Source organism: Pantherophis guttatus, chromosome 10, assembly GCF_059756535.1.
Source record: "Pantherophis guttatus breed Tessera chromosome 10, ASM5975653v1, whole genome shotgun sequence".
NCBI classification, from domain to species: domain Eukaryota; kingdom Metazoa; phylum Chordata; class Lepidosauria; order Squamata; family Colubridae; genus Pantherophis; species Pantherophis guttatus.
In genome coordinates, this window is record NC_142072.1 from 3,204,801 (window position 1) to 3,223,605 (window position 18,805).

The following is an 18,805-nucleotide window of genomic DNA, read 5'->3' on the forward strand; positions in this document are numbered from 1 at the left end:
ATCATTTTTTGCGCATTACTTATTCTCCAATTCTTGGCCATCCCGACGTTCTCCTCCCTTCCTAGATAATTTATGCTAATGTATTCTTCTCCCTGCACGCCTCTTGACAGCCAACTTCTTTTCATGCCAGAGAACTCTTCAGATATTCTTTGGGACCCCAGAAGTGGGGGGGAGGGAAGGGGGGGGAAGAAGAAACAAATCAGGTTTTCGGCAAACAAACAACCAAGAGGGATTTTTTTTTCCCCATCCGAAAGTGACATCGGTGTGTGGATCTTTGTGTCCCAGTCTGCCCTCGTCTGCAACATATTTTCTGCTGGCTGTTTGCCTCTTCCCACAGCCTTTCCGAAAATAAAGTGACGTCTTTTATTCAAAGGCTGAAGAAGCTCAGTGATTCCTCACCTAGAAGGATCCCCTTTATGCTCAGATTTTCCCGAATCCTGGGCCAAAACCCGTGTTTCTTTCACCCTGAAGCCTGAAGTTTTCAAACTGGAGCAGCGGCGAAGGTGTATCGACTTCTGCGAAAGAGATTTTCTCGCTCTCTCTCCAGGAAACCGAGTCTAAGTGCTGGACTTCCTACAATCGACTCCCTAAAAGTTCATCAGCTTTTGGAGATCTTGCATTCCTAAAAGATTAAAGGATCCATGAGCCTACTGGATAACTCTTGAGTAGCTAAGATTTTTTTTTTTTCCTTTTTTAGCTGGATCGAGTCCCTGGATTTGATCGTTGGGCCTTGCCCGTCGTTGACATTCCAGATCGAGTTCTCTTTGAGGTCTATGGTTCTCTCTGCCAGAGCTTTTCTTCTCTTCCGCTGTGCCCTCACCTGTGTTTAGAATTTATTACCAAGGAAGCGGACAAAAGGTGCTGAGTTCTCAGGGCGGTCAAGATGTTCAGCTGGATGAAAAAGAACGAGAAGAAGACCCCAGAGGTCATCCGTACGGTTACCGAAGGTTTGAAGGACCTCTACAAGAGGAAGCTCCTTCCCGTGGAAGAGTTTTATCGCTTCCACGATTTCCACTCGCCGGCTCTGGAAGATGCCGACTTTGACAACAAGCCCATGGTGTTGGTGGTAGGCCAGTACTCAACTGGCAAAACCACCTTCATTAAATACTTGCTGGAGCAAGATATTCCCGGGAGCCGAATTGGACCCGAACCCACCACAGACTCTTTCATTGCTGTCATGCACGGTGAAACGGAGGGGATCATACCGGGCAATGCCCTGATTGTCGACCCCAAAAAGCCCTTCCGAAAACTCAACCCTTTTGGAAACACCTTTCTCAACCGGTGAGTACTCCTAATTGTTACCTGTTTCCTTTTCCATTGGCCTGTAATTTTTGAAGGTCTAGCTTTGAATGAAAGAGTAATCGAGGTTCTGGGCATCCATTATGCCAGAACAGGGTGTTTATTAATTTCAGCATGCCACGTGGCGCTGAACCTGGAAAAGTTGTACGTGTGTGTGTGTGTACTGACCACATATGGACAAATTAGCCACACTCAGAACTCTTCTGCTTACCTCACTATACACGATACAGGATTTCTCTTTTCCTTCCTCCCTGCTTCTAATAATTCAGATATGATTGCCTCCAGCACTCCAGAACAGAAGAATAACACAGTTGGAAGGGACCTTGGAGGTCTTCTAGTCCAACCCCCTGCTTAGGCAGGAAACCCTCCATCACTTCAGACAAATGGTTGTCCTACATCTTCTTTAAAACTTCCAGTGTTGGAGAACTCACAACTTCTGGAGGCAAGTTGTTCCACTGGTTAATTGTTCTCAATGTCGGGAAATTTCTCCTTAGTTCTAAGTTGCTTCTCTCCTTGATTAGTTTCCACCCATTGCTTCTTGTCCTGCCTTCAGGTACTTTGGAGAGTAGCTTGACTCCCTCTTCTTTGGGGCAGCCCCTGAGATATTAGAAGACTGCTCTCATGTCTCCCCTAGTCCTTCTTTTCATCAAACTAGACATACCCAGTTTCTGCAACCGTTCTTCATATGTTTTAGCCTCCAGTCCCCTAATCCGCTTTGTTGCTCTTCTCTGCACTCTTTCTAGTCTCAACATCTTTTTTACATCGTGGCGACCAAAACTGGATCCAGTATTCCAGGTGTGGTCTTACCAAGGCCTTATAAAGCGATACTTTGAAACATCACAACCACACTGTGAAATAGATGAGAAAGGGAGAGATTGACAGAGCCAAATTGAGCTTCCCGGCTGAGTGGGCTTTAAAACCTTATGTCTCCACTCCGATGCCACACCCTAAGTCAGCCTCCCTGACAGCAGCTGTTAAATGGGCCCAGTGGGAACTGTTATCCAGGGTTCTGACATCCTGGATAACATTCCGAATCTGCTGGATTCAGAACCTGAATCCAGCAGGTTCTGACAGGTTCTGGAGAACCGGTAGCAGAAATTTTGAGTAGTCTGGAGAACTAGCAAATACCACCTCTGGCTGGCCCCAGAGTGGGGTGGGAATGGAGATTTTGCAGTATCCTTCTCCCAGGAGTGGGGTGCGAATGGAGATTTTGCAATATCGTTCTCCCAGGAGTGGGGAGGGAATGGAGATTTTGCAATATCGTTCTCCCAGGAGTGGGGAGGGAATGGAGATTTTATTATTATTATTTATTAAATTTATATGCCGCCCCTCTCCGGAGACTCAGGGTGGCTATTTCACTCAGAGAGCCTTTGAAGAAGGGAGCTAATCAGAGGTGGGTTTCAGCAGGTTCTGACCAGTTCTGGAGAACCGGTAGCAGAAATTTTGAGTAGTTCGGAGAACCGGTAATAAAAATTCTGACTGCCCCCCCTCCCCCATCTATTCTCTGCCTTCCGAGTCCCAGCTGATTGGGAGGAAATGGGGATTTTGCAGTAACCTTCCCCTGGAGTGGGGTGGGAATGGAGATTTTACAGTATCTTCCTCCTGCCACGCCCATCAAGCCACACCCACAGAACCGGTAGTAAAAAAATTTGAAACCCACCATTGGCTCAGCTAATCCTATTATTTTACAATCTCAAGGTTCGCATTTAATTCAGGCTCTTCCTTTTCCCCCACAACTCTCACGATGGGTGAATTGCAGGAGGACAATGGTTTGGGTTTTCCTGATCAAATTTATAGAATAATGTTATTTTTTTCTTTTTAACGCAAAAGAGAAAGATATCAAAAGGGGAAACTAGCAGCAAAATCCTTAGGACTGTCATCTCAACTGGCAAGAAGAAAAAAAATTCATAAAAAATATATATATTTTCCAGCCTAGATAGGGTGAAGTTGCTGAAATTCCCACTTCTTCTCTTCTGATCGATATTTATGTATATTTTAGGGCTTTCGTAAAAGCTATAAAAAGTACAGGGAAAGATCCAGGTTCAATGCCTTTTCCAAATCTGGCACTTTTTATAGAATCAAAGAGCTGTGGTGGCGCAGTGGTAGGAATGCGGTACTGCAGGCTACTTCTGCTGACTGCTGGCTGCTTGCAATTTGGCCATTCAAATCTTACCAGGCTCAAGGTTGACTCAGCCTTCCATCCCCTGCCGAGGGCAGGAGTCTTTATACCATCCTGGATAAATGATTGCCCTTGAAAATATCCAGCAATAGAGCAGCCACAAGCCACAAGCTCTGGCCAAGCTCTCATCATTTCCTTTTCCATCCTTGACCCTCTGTAGATTCGGTTTAGATTATACAACACAATAAAGCTGTCCGGTTTAAATCATGGTTTAGTTGAATAAACCATGCATCTGGGTTCATAACACACTAAGCCCTACATCCTTGGTTGCAGAACCGAGGAAGATTCTTGGGTAAGAAGTGAAACGACTTCAAGGAAAAAAAACAAAGGAAGCCCAGTTGCCTTTGGAAAAAGCCCCTTTGGGACATCCTTGGTTACTGAAAACCTTCACTGGGTTTGCGGTACACACGAATCAGATTAAATCAAGGTGTTAACTGGGTTCTGAAGTCCAATAGATAAGAATCTCTGCTATCGAAGAATATTAGAATGTATGGTAGGAGAAGGGAATAGCCGTGACCAACCCTTCTTCCCAGACTTGTCCCCTGCCAGCAGGATCCATTCACACATTGCACTAAACCCTAGTAAAGTTGATTTAGGTCTAACTTAGTTGGTTATGCGAACCTCTCCTTTGTAATCAGGGTTTAGTGCGTTGTATGCATCTAACCAAGATGGCTTCCCAAAAGTTTTTTTAAAAAATTCACAATGTTATCTCACCAATTGATGAAGGGGAGATATGATAGCAGTCTTCCGATATCTAAGGGGCTGCCCCAAAGAAGAGGGAGTCAAGCTATTCTCCAAAGCACCAGCAGGACAAGAAGCAACGGATGGAAACTAATCAAGGAGAGAAGCAACTTAGAACTAAGGAGAAATTTCCTGATAGTGAGAACAATTAACCAGTGGGACTGCTTGCCACCAAAAGTTGTGAATGCTCCAACACTGGAAGTTTTTAAGAAGATGTTGGATAACCATTTGTCTGAAGTGGTGTAGGGTTTCCTGCCTAAGCAGGGGGTTGGACTAGAAGACCTCCAAAGTCCCTTCCAACTCTGTTATTATAAATTCTAAACCAGTAAAATCACTCTTGATTGAAGTTTGCCTCCAGAGCAGGGGTGAAATCCAGCAGATTCTGACAGGTTCTCGAGAACCGGTAGTGGAAATTTTGAGTAGTTCTGAGAACCGGCAAATACCACCTCTGGCTGGCCCCAGAGTGGGGTGGGAATGGAGATTTTGCAATATCTTTCCCCCAAGAGTGGGGAGGGAATGGGGATTTTTGCAGTATCCTTCCCTTGCCACACCCACCAAGCCACGCCCACAGAACCGGTAGTAAAAAAAATTGGATTTCACCACTGCTCCAGAGGAAGGTCTGGGAGGAAGGTTCTCAGCCACCCACATCACGGTTGTCCCGAAGATGCTTTTCGGTGGAGTTGAATGTTTTTTTTAAATGCCTCGACAGAGGAAGAAGCACAGCCCAGCCTGTCTAAACAAATAGGCTAAAAATGGAGCTCTCGTGAAACTAACCAGAAGTATTAAATCCCAGAGATTTTCCATTTTCTGGTCCCAAAGGTGCTTTTTAAAAAGTCAAGTTCACAAGAGACTTATGAATGGGAATGGAAAAGGTGGATAGAATATGTTCAGAACAAATATCAAACTAGAAAGTATCAAATAGCTTTTATTTGAAAATAATGTATTAGAAATATTTTAATGTAATGAGGGTAAAAAGAAAAACTATAAAGGGGAGGGAGGGGTTCAAGTTTTTACATAAGTTTTATATTAAGGGGGGTGGGGTTTTTTTTTTTTTTTTATCTTTCTTTACCAGATATGAATATAATATAGGGAAGTCTGGGGGGAGGGGAGGGTTAGGGAGGGTTAGGGAGGTTGGGAAGTTTGGGGTGGGGGGGGGGGGGAAAGGGGTGAAAATGTAATTGTAAAACTTTTGCAATAAAAAAAAAAGTCAAACTGGACTTCCTTTGTTTTTTCCTTGAAGATGTTTCACTTCTCCTCCTAGAAGCTTCTTCGGTTCTGACTGAATGGTGGAGGATGGAAGGATTTATATTCCTTGCAGGCTAACAACCAGACAACTTGCAGTCAGATCCGAAGAAGCTTCTAGGAGGAGAAATGAAACGTCTTCAAGGAAAAAACAAAGGAAGTCCAGTTGAGTTTTTAAAAAGCACCTTTGGGACCTCCAGAGAATGGAAAATCTCTGGGATTTAATGCCTCTGCTTAGTTTCACGAGAGCCCCATTTTTAGCCTATTTGTTTAGACAGGCTGGGCCGTGCTTCTTCCTCGGTCGAGGCATTTTTAAAAAACTTCAACTCCACCCTTTGCCCCACTCAAAAAAATTGGCAGCTGTTGCTGCCCTTCTTTTTGGCTTTACCTCTTCCCCCACGAAAGGGACTATCAGCTGGGACTCCAAAATTGGATTTAGACCTAACAGAAGCATTACAGGAGATGAATTTTAAAGACTGAAGGAGCATACCCAGTGAACAGACAGATGTGACTGAAGGTGAAAAAAGACAAAAATTGCCAGCATCCTCTTGATAGAATAGAATAGAATAGAATAGAATAGAATAGAATAGAATAGAATAGAATAGAATAGAATAGAATAGAATAGAATAGAATAGAACTCTAGGTGTGGTCTTACTAAGGATTTACATAGTGGTATTAGTACCTCCCTTGATCTTAATCATATCCCTCTGTTAATGCAATTTAGGATAGGATAGGATGGGATGGGATGGGATGGGATGGGATGGGATGGAATGGAATAGAATAGAATAGAATAGAATAGAATAGAATAGAATAGAATAGAATAGAATAGAATAGAACAGAACAGGAAGGGACCTTGGAGGTCTTCTAGTCCAACCCCCTGCTTAGGCAGGAAACCCTCCATCACTTCAGACAACTGTTTTTTGTTTTTGTTTTTTTGCTTTTAATTTATATGCCGCCCTTCTCCGGAGACTCAGGGCGGCTTACAATGTATTAAGCAATAGCCTTCATCCTTTTGTATATTTATACAAAGTCAGCTTATTGCCCCCTACAATCTGGGTCCTCATTATCCAACATCTTCTTAAAAACCTCCAGTGTTAGAGCATTTACAACTTCTGGTGGCAAGCAGTTCCACTGGTTAGTTGTTCTAACTGTCAGGAAAGTGAGTGACATTCCAAGACCATGCTAGACTTACACCCTTGTTTAAAAAGCAGATTTTATTAACACTGTGCAAGTCCGTTACACTGACGTGTAAGATACTTTCCTGATGAAGGCTATTGCTTAGCGCATTGTAAGCCGCCCTGAGTCTCCGGAGAAGGGCGGCATATAAATCAAATTAAAAAAAAAATAAAAATACTGCTTCCCTTTCGCCTTTCAGCTCCAATCCAGGAGCCCTCAAAAGCAGTCGCATTCACGACAAACCATTTTTATACCAAATGTATATTTGCTGATAAAGAAATAAAGGGTTATATATATATATATTTGGCAGCGTCTTGGGGATTTTGTCTGTGATATCTTCCCGCTGCTTCTGAAACAATGAGAAAGAAAAATCGGAATGGTTAGCCTGCTACTGCTGGGCTCAAGGAACGGCAGGCCCCACCGTTGAGACCGGCTGCCAGTGCCAAAATTCCTGGGAAGCTTCAGCGCCGCTAATAAAGAAAGAACAGCTGCTTGTGGGGTAACGGAGGAGGAGGAGGAGGAGGAGGAGCAGGGTGGCTTCTTTCCAAATTGCAGAACTGAGATCCATCTCAGCTGCCGGGGTAACGCCGTCAAAGAGTAGGAAAGCGAAAACTGGCAGATGCGACAAAAGAGAAATAACAGAGTAACAGTGTCGGAAGGGACCTTGGAGGTTTTCTAGTCCAACCCCCTTCTTCAGGCAGGAAACCCTACACCATTTCAAACAAGCGCTTGTTCAATCATCATCATCTTCTTTTAACGACCCCATAATCCCTTGCTGGAGTGGAGTCTGGGCAACTGAATGGAGCTAGCAGAGTGTTTACTGGCTGGATGCCTTTCCTGTCATTAATACGGAGTTTTGTTCAGCGGATATATTTCTCATTGTGCCCAGAGAGAGAAATATCTGCCTCTGCCTAGGATCGAACTCACAGCCTCCTGATTGTGAAGCGAGAGTTCCACCTCTAGGCCACCGCATCACTCCTAAGTGCTTGTTCAATCTCTTCTTAAAAACCTCCACTGTTGGAGCATTCACAACTTCTCGTGGCAAGCTGTTCCACCGGTGAAAAGTTTTCACAGCCAGGAAATTTCTCTTTAATTCCAGGTTGCTTCTCTCCTTGGTTAGTTTCCATCCGTTGCTTCTTGTCCTGCCCTCAGGTGCTTTGGAGAATAGATTGACACACACCCGTTCTTTGTGGCAACCCCTCAAATATAGATCATCTTCAACTTACGGCCACAATTGAGCCCAAAATTCTCTGCTGCTAAGTGAGACATTGGTTCAGCGAGTTTCCCCCCATTTTACGACCTTTCTTGCCTGATTTGATCTAACTTTATGATGCCTCCTCCTTTCATTCCAGCTTGGAAAATAACTCCATATGCGATTGTCATTATAATCATATTTGCTGGTGTATTTATCGCATGCATACCCTGCCTCAATCCCAGGGGACTGTTGACGGTTTAGGAACGATACACGGATGACTAAAACATCCACCCTCCATTTAAAAATAGAATCCTTAAAAAGAGATTTATTTATCCGTTTAGAACATCGATGTGGCCACCCAAAATCACTCACGGTGACTTCGAGCTGCTTACAACGAGAAAAACCCCACTGTGCCATATGCCCCTCCCCCACCACCCTGGTGACAACAATCAAACCAACCATTTGATGGGGGTCCGTCTCACTCTGGGGACCCCAGGCCCGTTGGCAGAACCATGTTTCAGGACTTTGCAAAAGAAAGTGGAAGCTGATCTTATCTTGGAATGAAGTTTATTGATTTGTTTATTTATCTACCGTGTTTCCCCAAAAATAAGACCCTGTCTTATATATTTTTTTGAATCCCAAAATAAGCGCTTGGCCTTATTTTCGGGGAGGTCTTATTATTTTAGGGCGCGTGGAGTAAGATGGGGCTCCTCTTGCCGTCTTACTGATTTCCAGCTCTGTGTTTAAATATTTTCGGGGAGGACTTATTTTAGCTCATACGCTCAAAAGCCCAATTGGGCTTATTATCAGAGGATGTCTAATTTGGAGGGAAATAGGGTATCTATTTATCTATTTATCTGTTTATCTGTTTATTTGTCTATTTGTCTATTTATCTATTTATCTATTTTTTTTTAAATTTGATTTATATGCCGCCCTTCTCCGGAGACTCAGGGCGGCTTACAATGCGTTAAGCAATAGCCTTCATCCTTTTGTATGTTTATACGAAGTCAGCTTATTGCCCCCACAAACTGGGTCCTCAATTCACCTACCTTAGAAAGAATGGAAGGCTGAGTCAACCTTGAGCCTGGTGAGATTCGAACCTGCAGTAATTGCAGGCAGCTGGTCTTAATAACCAGCTTAATAACAGGGTGCCTTAGACCACTGTACTACCAAGGCTCTATCTATCTATCTATCTATCTATCTATCTATCTATCTATCTATCTATCAAAATTGTATGCCACCCTTCTCATCAGAGGTTACTCTAGAGTAAGGGTGTCAAACTCAATTTCACATCAGGGTTGTGTTTGACTGAGGGGGGCTGAGTGGGAGGGCGTGGCCAGGGTGGGTGTGGCCAACATGACATCACTTGTGTTGGGGGGGGCGCCTGGGATGGCCCAAGCGCTCTGCCAGCAAAAACAGGCTCCCGAGCTCCGTTTTCGGCTGGGACGGCCTCCTGTAACCCTCTGTCAGCAAAAATGGAGCTCGGGGGGGGGGGGGCACACGTGGCCCTCAGGAGCTCCGTTTTTGCTGGCAGAGGCACCGCAGGCCGGTCCTTTGCTATTTCCAGGGTGGCCCCACGGGCCAGATCTAAGCACTGTGGACCGGATCCAGCCCCCAGGCCTTGAGTTTGATACCCCTGGTCCAGAGTCTAGGCCAGAGGTCTTCAAACTCGGCAGCTTTAAGACTTGTGGACTTCAACTCCCAGAATTCTCCAGCCTGGAGAATTCTGGGAGTTGAAGTCCACAAGTCTTAAAGCTGCCGAGTTTGAAGACCTCCGGTCTAGGCGGCTTAGAGGCTTTGAATAAAACTGAACAAATCGAATTTCATTCCGTTCTTTTCTTTCTCTACAGGTTCATGTGTGCTCACTTGCCCAACCAGGTTCTTGAAAGCATCAGCCTCATCGACACGCCGGGCATCCTGTCAGGAGCTAAGCAGCGGGTCAGCCGAGGTAAGGTAGAAGGTGGTGGGAACCTGCCCAGGTTCCTCCTGTCTCGTTGGAGAAGGTGCCTTTTCTTCATCCATGGAGTGATGCGGTTCAAAGCCAACCCAGGGCCGTCCAGTTTAGGACTGGGACGTCTGTGGCCCTCGGTCTGCAGCTCCTGTAATTCCCCACTCTTGACTTGCTAAGTCATACATGATTTTTAGACCATGATTTGTCAGGCTGTGTAAGCCAGACTCTGTCCACCGTAACTCAGAAGCAGAGTTACATCTGTTTGTATTCATTTTCTGCATATATATCCTCCATCACCAACTTCTCCTCTTCCCTCTTCTCGTTCTTCTTCCCTTTTTTCCCTTTCTTCTCCCTCTTCTTCTCCTTTCCTTTCTCCTTCGTCTTTCTCCTTCTTTTTCCCTTTCTCTTTTCTCCTCCTCCCCTCCCCCTCCTTCTCCTTCTCCCCTTTCTCCTTCTTTTTCCCTTTCTCCTTTCTCCTTCTTCTTTCTCTTCCTTCTTTTTCCGTTTCTCCTTTCTCTCTTTTTCTCTTCCTCCTCCCCCTCTCTTCTCCTTCTCCTTAACAGAGTTGGAAGGGATACAATCAAGATCAAGGGAGGTACTAATACCACTCTATGAATCCTTAGTAAGGCCACACCTAGAGTCCTGCATCCAGTTTTGGTCACCACACTATAAAAAAGATGTTGAGAAGATTCTAGAAAGAGTGCAGAGAAGAGCAAGAGAGATGATGAGGGGACTGGAGGCTAAAACATACGATGAACGGTTGCAGGAACTGGGCATGGCTGGTCTAGTGAAGAGAAGGACCAGGGGAGACAGGAGAGCATCTTCCAATATTTGAGGGGCTGCCACAGAGAGGAGGAAGGGGGTCAAGCTGTTTTCCAAGGCACCTGAAGGCCAGACAAGGAATAATGGATGGAAACTGACCAAGGAGAGGTTCAACCTAGAAATAAGGAGAAATTTTCTGACAGTCAGAGCAATCAACCCATGGAACAGCTTGCCACCAGAAGTTGTGGGAGCTTCATCCCTGGAGGCTTTCAAGAAGAGACTGGACTGCCATCGGTCAGAAATGGTGTGGGGTCCCCTGCTTGGGTGGGTGGGGGGTTGGACTAGATGACCTCCAAGGTCCCTTCCACCTCTGTTCAGCTGTTAAATCTGTCAGCCTACTGGGGGTTCCTTCAACGTTGTATGGAAATTCCGGTTTTTGTACTCTGGCTTGCCAGAGAAATCTCAATAACTTCCAGAGCAGGCGAGAAGCCCTGCATTCCCCACAGGTGTACAAGACCCTCCCTCTTTCTCTTCCGTCTTTTTTAAGGGGAATTGCTTTGAAGCGGAGCGAAAAAAGTGCACCTATATTCTGGCCTTAGCCATTTCAGGTTTTTCGCCTGCCAAGAGTTATGGGTGGGGTCATCCCGTCTTGGGGAAATAAAAAAAAAAAAAAATCCATGGAAGCAAGCGAGAATAATCTAAAAATGAAATGTTTACTTGTTTCAGCTCGTCACGATTTGCACGTTTCTTGCATTAACGAAATCCCGTGAACGCAGTGTTGGTTCTCTCTTTTGCTCGCTCGCTTTTCGTTTACTTTGTGCTTGGGGCAATAGATTTGTACGGGGAAAGGAAACTGTAATTGTGCATAAACTAGAGCTGAGTAAACATTCAGCCTAATCTTTACATCAGCCGCTCTTTCAATTGTCCGTTTCTTCGTTTTTTAACTTAAGCTTTTGAGGAGGACTAAAATGACCCTTTTAAGAAAAATATAATACAGTGTTGTGTGACTGTGTTGGGATGTTAAACTTGTCTTACACCGGTCATATGCCAAGGACGGCAAGCAGAATATTTAAAAGTACTAAGTGTCTCCTTGGTCTGGGAACTACCCAGCAGTCTTCTGAGAAAAGTCAGAAATGAATAGTGGATATAGATTTACTATAGCACGTAGGACAGAGGTCTAGGGGGGAAGGCACCAGGCTAGAAGCTAGGAGACAGGGAGTTCTAGTCACACCTTAGGCATGATTGGTGGTTGGGTGACTTTGGGCCAATCACCAAGAGATGGTGACTTCTAGTCTTGCCTTAGACGTGAAAATTGGCTGGGTGACTTTGGGCCAATCACCAGGAAACGGTGAGTTCTAGAACCACCTTAGGCATGAAAGCCAGCTGGGTGAAATTGAGCCAATCACCAGGAGACAGTGAGTTCTAGTCTTGCCTCAGGCGTGAAAATTGGCTGGGTGACTTTGAGCCAATCACCAGGAGACAGTGAGTTCTAGACCCACCATAGGCATGACAGCCGGCCAGTGACTTTGGGCCAATCACCAGGGTCCAGGGAGTTCTAGTCCCACCTTAGTCACAAAAGCTAGCTGAGCAACTTTGAGCCAATCACTCTCTCTCCGTCCAGTGCCCTCACAGGGTGGTGGTTGTGGGGAAATAGGAGGAAGAAGGAGCTCTGTGTGTGTTTACCGCCTTAGAATTATTTATAAAAATAATAAAGGCAGGAAATAAATAAAAATATAGGTGACAGAAGGAGGTTTATCAATAGATGGGAAAAACTGTGTAGAGGCTGGGGAGGGTACCAGGAATGGCTGGCAAGGTTAGAAGAGGTGGAAGGGACCTTGGAGGTCTTCTAGTCCAACCCCCTGCTTAGGCAGGAAACCCTCTACAATTTTGGACAAATGGTTGTCCAATCTCTTCTTTAAAACTTCCAGTGTTGGAGAATTCACAACTTCTGAAGGCAAGCTGTTCCACTGATTAATTGTTCTCACTGTCAGGAAATTTCTCCTTAATTCCAGTTTGCTTCTCTAGTTTCCACCCATTGCTTCTTGTCCTGCCTTCTGGTACTCCGGAGAAGGGTGGCATATAAATTAAAGCAAAAAAAAAAAAAAAAAAGCACCTTTGGGACCTGGATGATGGAGAACTTCCATAAATCCAGAAGACAGCCGATTGGAACAAGCTGGTGTCTCTATTAGTGCTTCTTTCCATCCTCCTCCAGCCCATCTAGTAGCTTCCTGAAGGCCCAAGGATAAAGGTGGAAGCCTGCCAAAAAAACCTGGTTTGTTGGAACAGGCTGTGGAAACGCACACGTTCCCCGGAGACGAGGCCGGCCTCGGGGCTGGGTGCTCCCTCCCAGCTCAGGGACTTCTCCTGGCGTTTCTGGTGCGCCCAGTCTGCAGCGAGCTAGAATTGAAGAAAAGCGGGGTGTGGTGCCATCACCCTCAAACCCTACTATGTTCATTTCTGCCCTAACTAGAATATCTACCATTTAGAAGTAAAATTTCTGGATCACCGGTCAGTTCATTGTTGCTGTTGTTTTTTCTGCTGCTCTAAGCACAACCAAGGCGGAGCCCACTGCAGCCCTGAAATTAAAAAGAAAAAGAAAAAGAAAGAAAAAAGTTATAAGCTGGCAGGGCTTGGGAAAATCTTTCGATTAATCGGAATAGAGCCGGAAGGGACCTTGGAGGTCTTCTAGTCCAGCCCTCTGCTCAAGCAGGAGATCCACCTGGTCTATACCATGTCAGATAGGTGGCTGTCCAGTCTCTTCTTAAAAGCCTCCAGCGATGGAGCACCCACACACAACTTCTAGTGGCAAGCTGTTCCGCTGGTTCATTGTTCTCACTGTTAGGAAGTTTCTCCATAGAATAGACTAATAGAACCGAGCAGAATTAGAATTGAGTTGGAACTGGGACCTTGGAGGTCTTCTAGTCCAACCCCCTGCTCAGGCAGGAAACCCTCTCCCATTTCCTTAATTCCAGGTTGTTTCTCTCCTTGGTTTGTTCTATTGTTTGTTTTATTATTAAACTTGTATACTTGGTTAGCTTCCCTCCGTTGTTTCTTGCCTTGCCTTTCTGCAAGGAGATTTATTTTATTTTATTTCGTCAAGCCTGCATTTTATGACAGATACAAGTAATGATAAATACGTGAAAAGGATACGAATAAAAGAAAAAATTAGGACAGGGACGGTAGGTGCCGCTCTGGACAATGAAGCTCCACCAGTTCCACCCCAGTTCCCCCGTGAGGACAAAATGGGATATTTCTGACCCTCCCTCGGATGTTCACATTCCTCTTGGAACCACGAGTTCCCTCTCTAGGAGGGTTGGGTTGGGTTGGAGAGTTCCTCTCTCGCCTCTTCCCTCTCCTAGGAAGCCCCATAGAGACGCTTATCTCCAGATTTCTGGCTAAAGTATGCTGAGAATCTGGATGTGCCCCACCTCAGGCTGCAGAAGCAGGGAAGGTCTGCTTCCCTGGTCAATTTTGGTCTTGTTTATCGTGACCGCTTGCCAGGAATTTGCATCCTCGTGGACGAGAGTTTTCCCTGGCTTCCTTGGCGAGAGAAGAGGCAGGCTCCTTCGGTCGTCTCTCGTATTCAAGCCTCCTCCATCAAGCAGGCGCCCTCCGTACGTGCCAGGAAAAAATATATATATATACTGTATATTTAATTTTTCTAAGCAGGCTGCTTTGGGGCCTGAGGGCTCCTGACTGGTGCATTATCCTTTTTTATTTCTTTCTTAAATTTATCCTCATCTTGCGACCAATAATTGAGCCCCCAATTTTTATTTATCCTCATCTTACGACCAACAATTGAGGCAATCCTCATTTTATGACCACAATTCAGGTAATCCACATTTTACGACCAACAATTGAGGCAATCCTCATTTTACAACCAACAATTGAGCCCTGCATTTTTATTTATCCTCATCTTACGTCCAACAATTAAGGAAATCCTCATTTTATGACCAACAATTGAGCCCTGCATTTTTATTTATCCCCATTTTACGACCAACAATTGAGGTAATCCTCATTTTACGACCAACAATTGAGGCAATCCTCATCTTACAACCAACAATTGAGCTCTGCATTTTTATTTATCCCCATTTTATGACCAACAATTGAGGTAATCCTCATTTTACAACCAACAATTGAGGTAATCCTCATTTTATGACCAACAATTGAGGTAATCCTCATTTTACAACTAACAATTGAGGTAATCCTCATCTTACAACCAACAATTGAGCCCTGCATTTTTATTTCTCCTCATCTTACAACCAACAATTGAGCCCTGCATTTTTATTTATCCTCATCTTACGACCAACAATTGAGGCAATCCTCATCTTCACGACCAACAATTGAGCCCCACATTTCTGTGGCTAAGCGAGACATTTGTTCAGTGAGCTTTCCCACACTGTACGACCTTTTTGGCCACCGTTGTTAAGTGAATCACCGCAGCTGTGAAGTTAGTAACGCGGCTGTGAAGGGAATCCGGCTTCCCCCATTGACTTTGCTTGTCAGATGGTCGCAAAAGGGGATCACGTGACACTGCAACCGTCATAAATACGAGTCAGTTGCCGAGCATCTAAATTTTGATCAAGTGATCACGGGGACGCTGCAACGGTCGTAAGCGCGGAAAGGAATTCTGGGAATTGAAGTCCACGAGTCTTAAACTTGCAAGGTTGGCTGAGGAATTCTGGGAATTGAAGTCCACAGGTCTTAAAGTTGCCAAGGTTGGAGGCCCCTGCTCCAAAGGTCCCTGGGAAAACGCAGGCCTTGTGCCCTGCCAACTCCGTGCCGAGGGAATGTCTCTCGCATGCCAAAAGCAGAGGAGGAAGAGGTTTTTCTCAGGGCAAGACGCCTGGTGCATCGCAGCAAAGTTAGTAACTAGGAAACGAGTGTGGGTGAAACATGGCCGCGTGCTCAGGGCTTGCCTAAATAAAACAAACAAACAAACAAACAAATAAAGGGGTGTTCCCTTTCTGAACTGTTTTCCAGCCCAGGGGTCTCCAACCTTGGCAACTTTAAGCCTGGTGGACTTCAACTCCCAGAATTCCCCAGCCAGCAAAGCAAAGCTGACTGGGGAATTCTGGGAGTTGAAGTCCTCCAGGCTTAAAGTTGCCAAGGTTGGAGACCCCTGTTCCAGCCTGCCTCTCTGCTATCTGATTCTCCACTTTCATTAACTTCCACAAAATAATACGATTTTTTAAAAAACGGGCAACCCCAGCAAATCGAGGGACTCAGGGATCTGGTTTGGTCTAGTGGTAAGACAGCAGGTTAGAAACCAGGAGGCTGTGAGTTCTAGTCCTGCTTTGGGCATGAAAGCCAACTGGGTGAGTTTGGGCCAAACCCCAGGAGACGGTGAGTTCTAGTCCAGCCTTGGGCATGAAAGCCAGTTGGGCGAGTCACATACTCTCAGCCCAACCCAACCTTACAGGGTTGTTGTTGTGAAAAAAAACAGAAGGAGGAAGAAGCACCATATTTTGTATGTTCTCCACCTTGAGTAATTTATAATAAAGATGGGATAGCTTGTCCTGAATTTGACACGGTCAAATTTCTCTCTCTTTGTGGGTCTCTCTGTCTCCCTCCCTCCTCCTATATACAATACTTCATACAAAGAAAGTAACTCACTGGTATTTTTACTGTACAGTTTCACTGAGCTGCACCCTCTGCGGTCTGTAGGACAGGACGAATTCCTCCCTCCTCACCTACCCACGTATTCGTCTCCTACTATGGATTAGAATTTTATTGTCTACCAAGGAAGCGTCAAAGGCCTGCCACAGGTTTTGCCAGCCTGGGCCTGCCTGCCAACCGCCCTATTTATCGGCTCCTTCACCTGTAGGGTTACGGAACCAGGCATGGGCCTCCTAAGCCACAAACAAATCGCTTTGGCGAGTTGACGCATGCTAAATCCACCTTTGCCCGCCCATCAGCCTGAAGCCTAGCTGTCCATCAAAGATATTTTGATCGTTGCATGCACAGAACAATCCCGCACTCTCCTCAAAATGCCATTTGAGGACAGGCCGTCAATGGGTTAAGCTCAGATTCAACAGGTAAAGCCCGAGAGATGCAGGAGGGGGCCAGATGGGAGCCTTGCTTTTGCGTTGGGTTGGGTTGGTGCTCACCCATCCTTCGCTTCTGTGGATCTGCAGGGCAGTGCCCAAAACAACGGTTGCATATTTCGTTGTTGGCAAATGACAGCCTCATTTTTTTTTCCCCCTATTAAGTTTCCTATTGCAAAAGAATTCATCACCTGGCATCTATCTTTAAAAGGTGAGATCTGCTTCACCTTTTGTACACGTCCATTAATCTTCTGTCTTTCCAGGGGTGAAATCCAGCAGGTTCTGACAGGTTCTGGAGAACAGGTAGTGGAAATTTTGAGCAGTTCGGAGAACCGGCAAATGCCACCTCTGGCTGGCCCCAGGAGTGGGGAGGGAATGGGGATTTTGCAGTATCCTTCCCCTGCCACGCCCACCAAGCCACACCACGCCCACAGAACTGGTAGTTAAAAACAAACTGGATTTCACCACTGCTGCTGGGTGACTTTAGGCCAGTCATTCTTACACACACTGGACTAGTGACATTGTGCACAAATTTCAACTTCGGAGCACAAATGTCAGCATTGCAAAAATCGAGAGAAATCTGTCTGGCAGCGCTCAGTCATTTCTTAATAGTCGGCCTTGCCACTTTTTTTTTTTTTTAAATTCACCTCTGTCTTTTATAAACCAGCTGTGTCCTATTATAAACTTTGTAACTGGTTTCAGCCAGTCCTAATGTGCTTGGCACGTCTTTGTTGATAAATGTTTGCACAAAGTTATACTGTTACGTCTAATGACTGCATGTTCTGGTTTTGTTTCTCATCCCTAAATATTTTTATTTTGTGGGATGGGTATAAAACCTTCAGTTTTTTTTTTTTTCTTTTAAGACTAAATATTTTTCCCTGTCAAGTCTCCATACCATCCATTTGGAAGCATTAAAGGTAGCCCTCAACATACAACAGCTCATTTAGTGACTGAAGTTACAACGGCACTGAAAAAAAGGACCATTTTTCACGCTTATGACCGTTGCAGCAGCTCAACTGATCAAAATTCAGACGTTTGGCAGCTGACTCGTATTTATGACGGTTGCTGTGACCCCGGGGTCACGCGATCCCCCTTTGGCGACCTTCTGACCAGCAAAGTCATCTGGGGAAGCCAGATTCACTTAACAACCCGTGTTACTAACTTAATCTCTGCAGTGATTCGCTTAGCAACGGTGGCAAGGAAGGTCGTAAAATGGGGCAAAACTCACTGAACGACTGACAGCCCCAGAAATGTTGGGCTCAATTGTGGTCATAAGTCGAGGACTATCTCTTTTTGCCCCTCCTCTTCCTATTATATGAGTGAAGAAAATGTAAAAGGAAAAAACATTTCCCAGCATAGGATTGCTTCTCAAATACCCTTCCTGAGTCCAAATCTTTCTGCTTCGTGCCACTTGAACTGTCTGGAATCCAAAAACTTTCTGCCCCCACCCCAAGGTCTGGCATTGATGTGTGGGTCAGCCCCCCCCCCCCCCCCGCAGTGTGGGCTCTTGCGGACTGGCCACAATACGAATTCTGCTGCCGAATGAGCCAGAAATTTGCCTTTGGAAACTTGCCATCTGCAAGGAATGTTAAAACAATATCCTCCTCGTATTGTTGGCCTACCTAGAGATTTGCGTACACGAAAAAAAACCTGCCGTTTTTAAAAGACAAAAAGGAAACGCCGTTTCTGACGACAAAGGCTGAAGTGACTGTGCTTTCCATTTCCTGCAAAGTCTCCTGGTCCAGAAATGTTGATTTGCTAAAAGTCCAACTCCAGCCTTCTTGGAAACTATCATATTCATCCTTAGGTTCCCTTTCTTCCTCTCTTGAGTTCCAACAGCATGAGTCCACCGGGATTCATCTTTTGAGTAGTGTAGGGAGAACACAACGTGCACATACCCAGAGCTGTGCCTTCAACCTCTCAATCAATCAGAATAGAGCTGGAAGGGACCTTGGAGGTCATCTAGTCCAGCCCCTTGCTCAAGCAGGAAGACCTTATACACTTTGAGACAAGTGGCTATTCCCGTCTCTTTTTAAAAACCTCCAGTAACGGAGCAGCCATAATTTCTGGTGGCAAGCTGTCCCACTGGTTAATTGTCCTCCCTGTTAGGAAGTTTCTCCTCAATTCCAGGTTGTTTCTCTCCTTGGTTAGTTCCTGTCCGTTGTTTCTCGTCCTGTCCTCTGATGCTATGGAGAATAGTTTGACCCCCTCTT

The 18,805-nt window shown here is 45.3% G+C and overlaps 1 protein-coding gene across 1 annotated transcript in view; it reads left to right on the forward strand.

Moving 5' to 3' along the window:
- EHD2 (EH domain containing 2) overlaps nt 1–18,805 on the forward strand; it is a 34,939-nt gene continuing 16,134 nt past the window's right edge. Inside the window, exons 1-2 of the mRNA XM_034438082.3 lie at nt 1–1,281; nt 9,683–9,780. Coding sequence (XP_034293973.1) covers nt 884–1,281; nt 9,683–9,780 — 496 coding nt within the window. The 5' untranslated portion in view covers nt 1–883. The remainder of the gene's footprint in view (nt 1,282–9,682; nt 9,781–18,805) is intronic.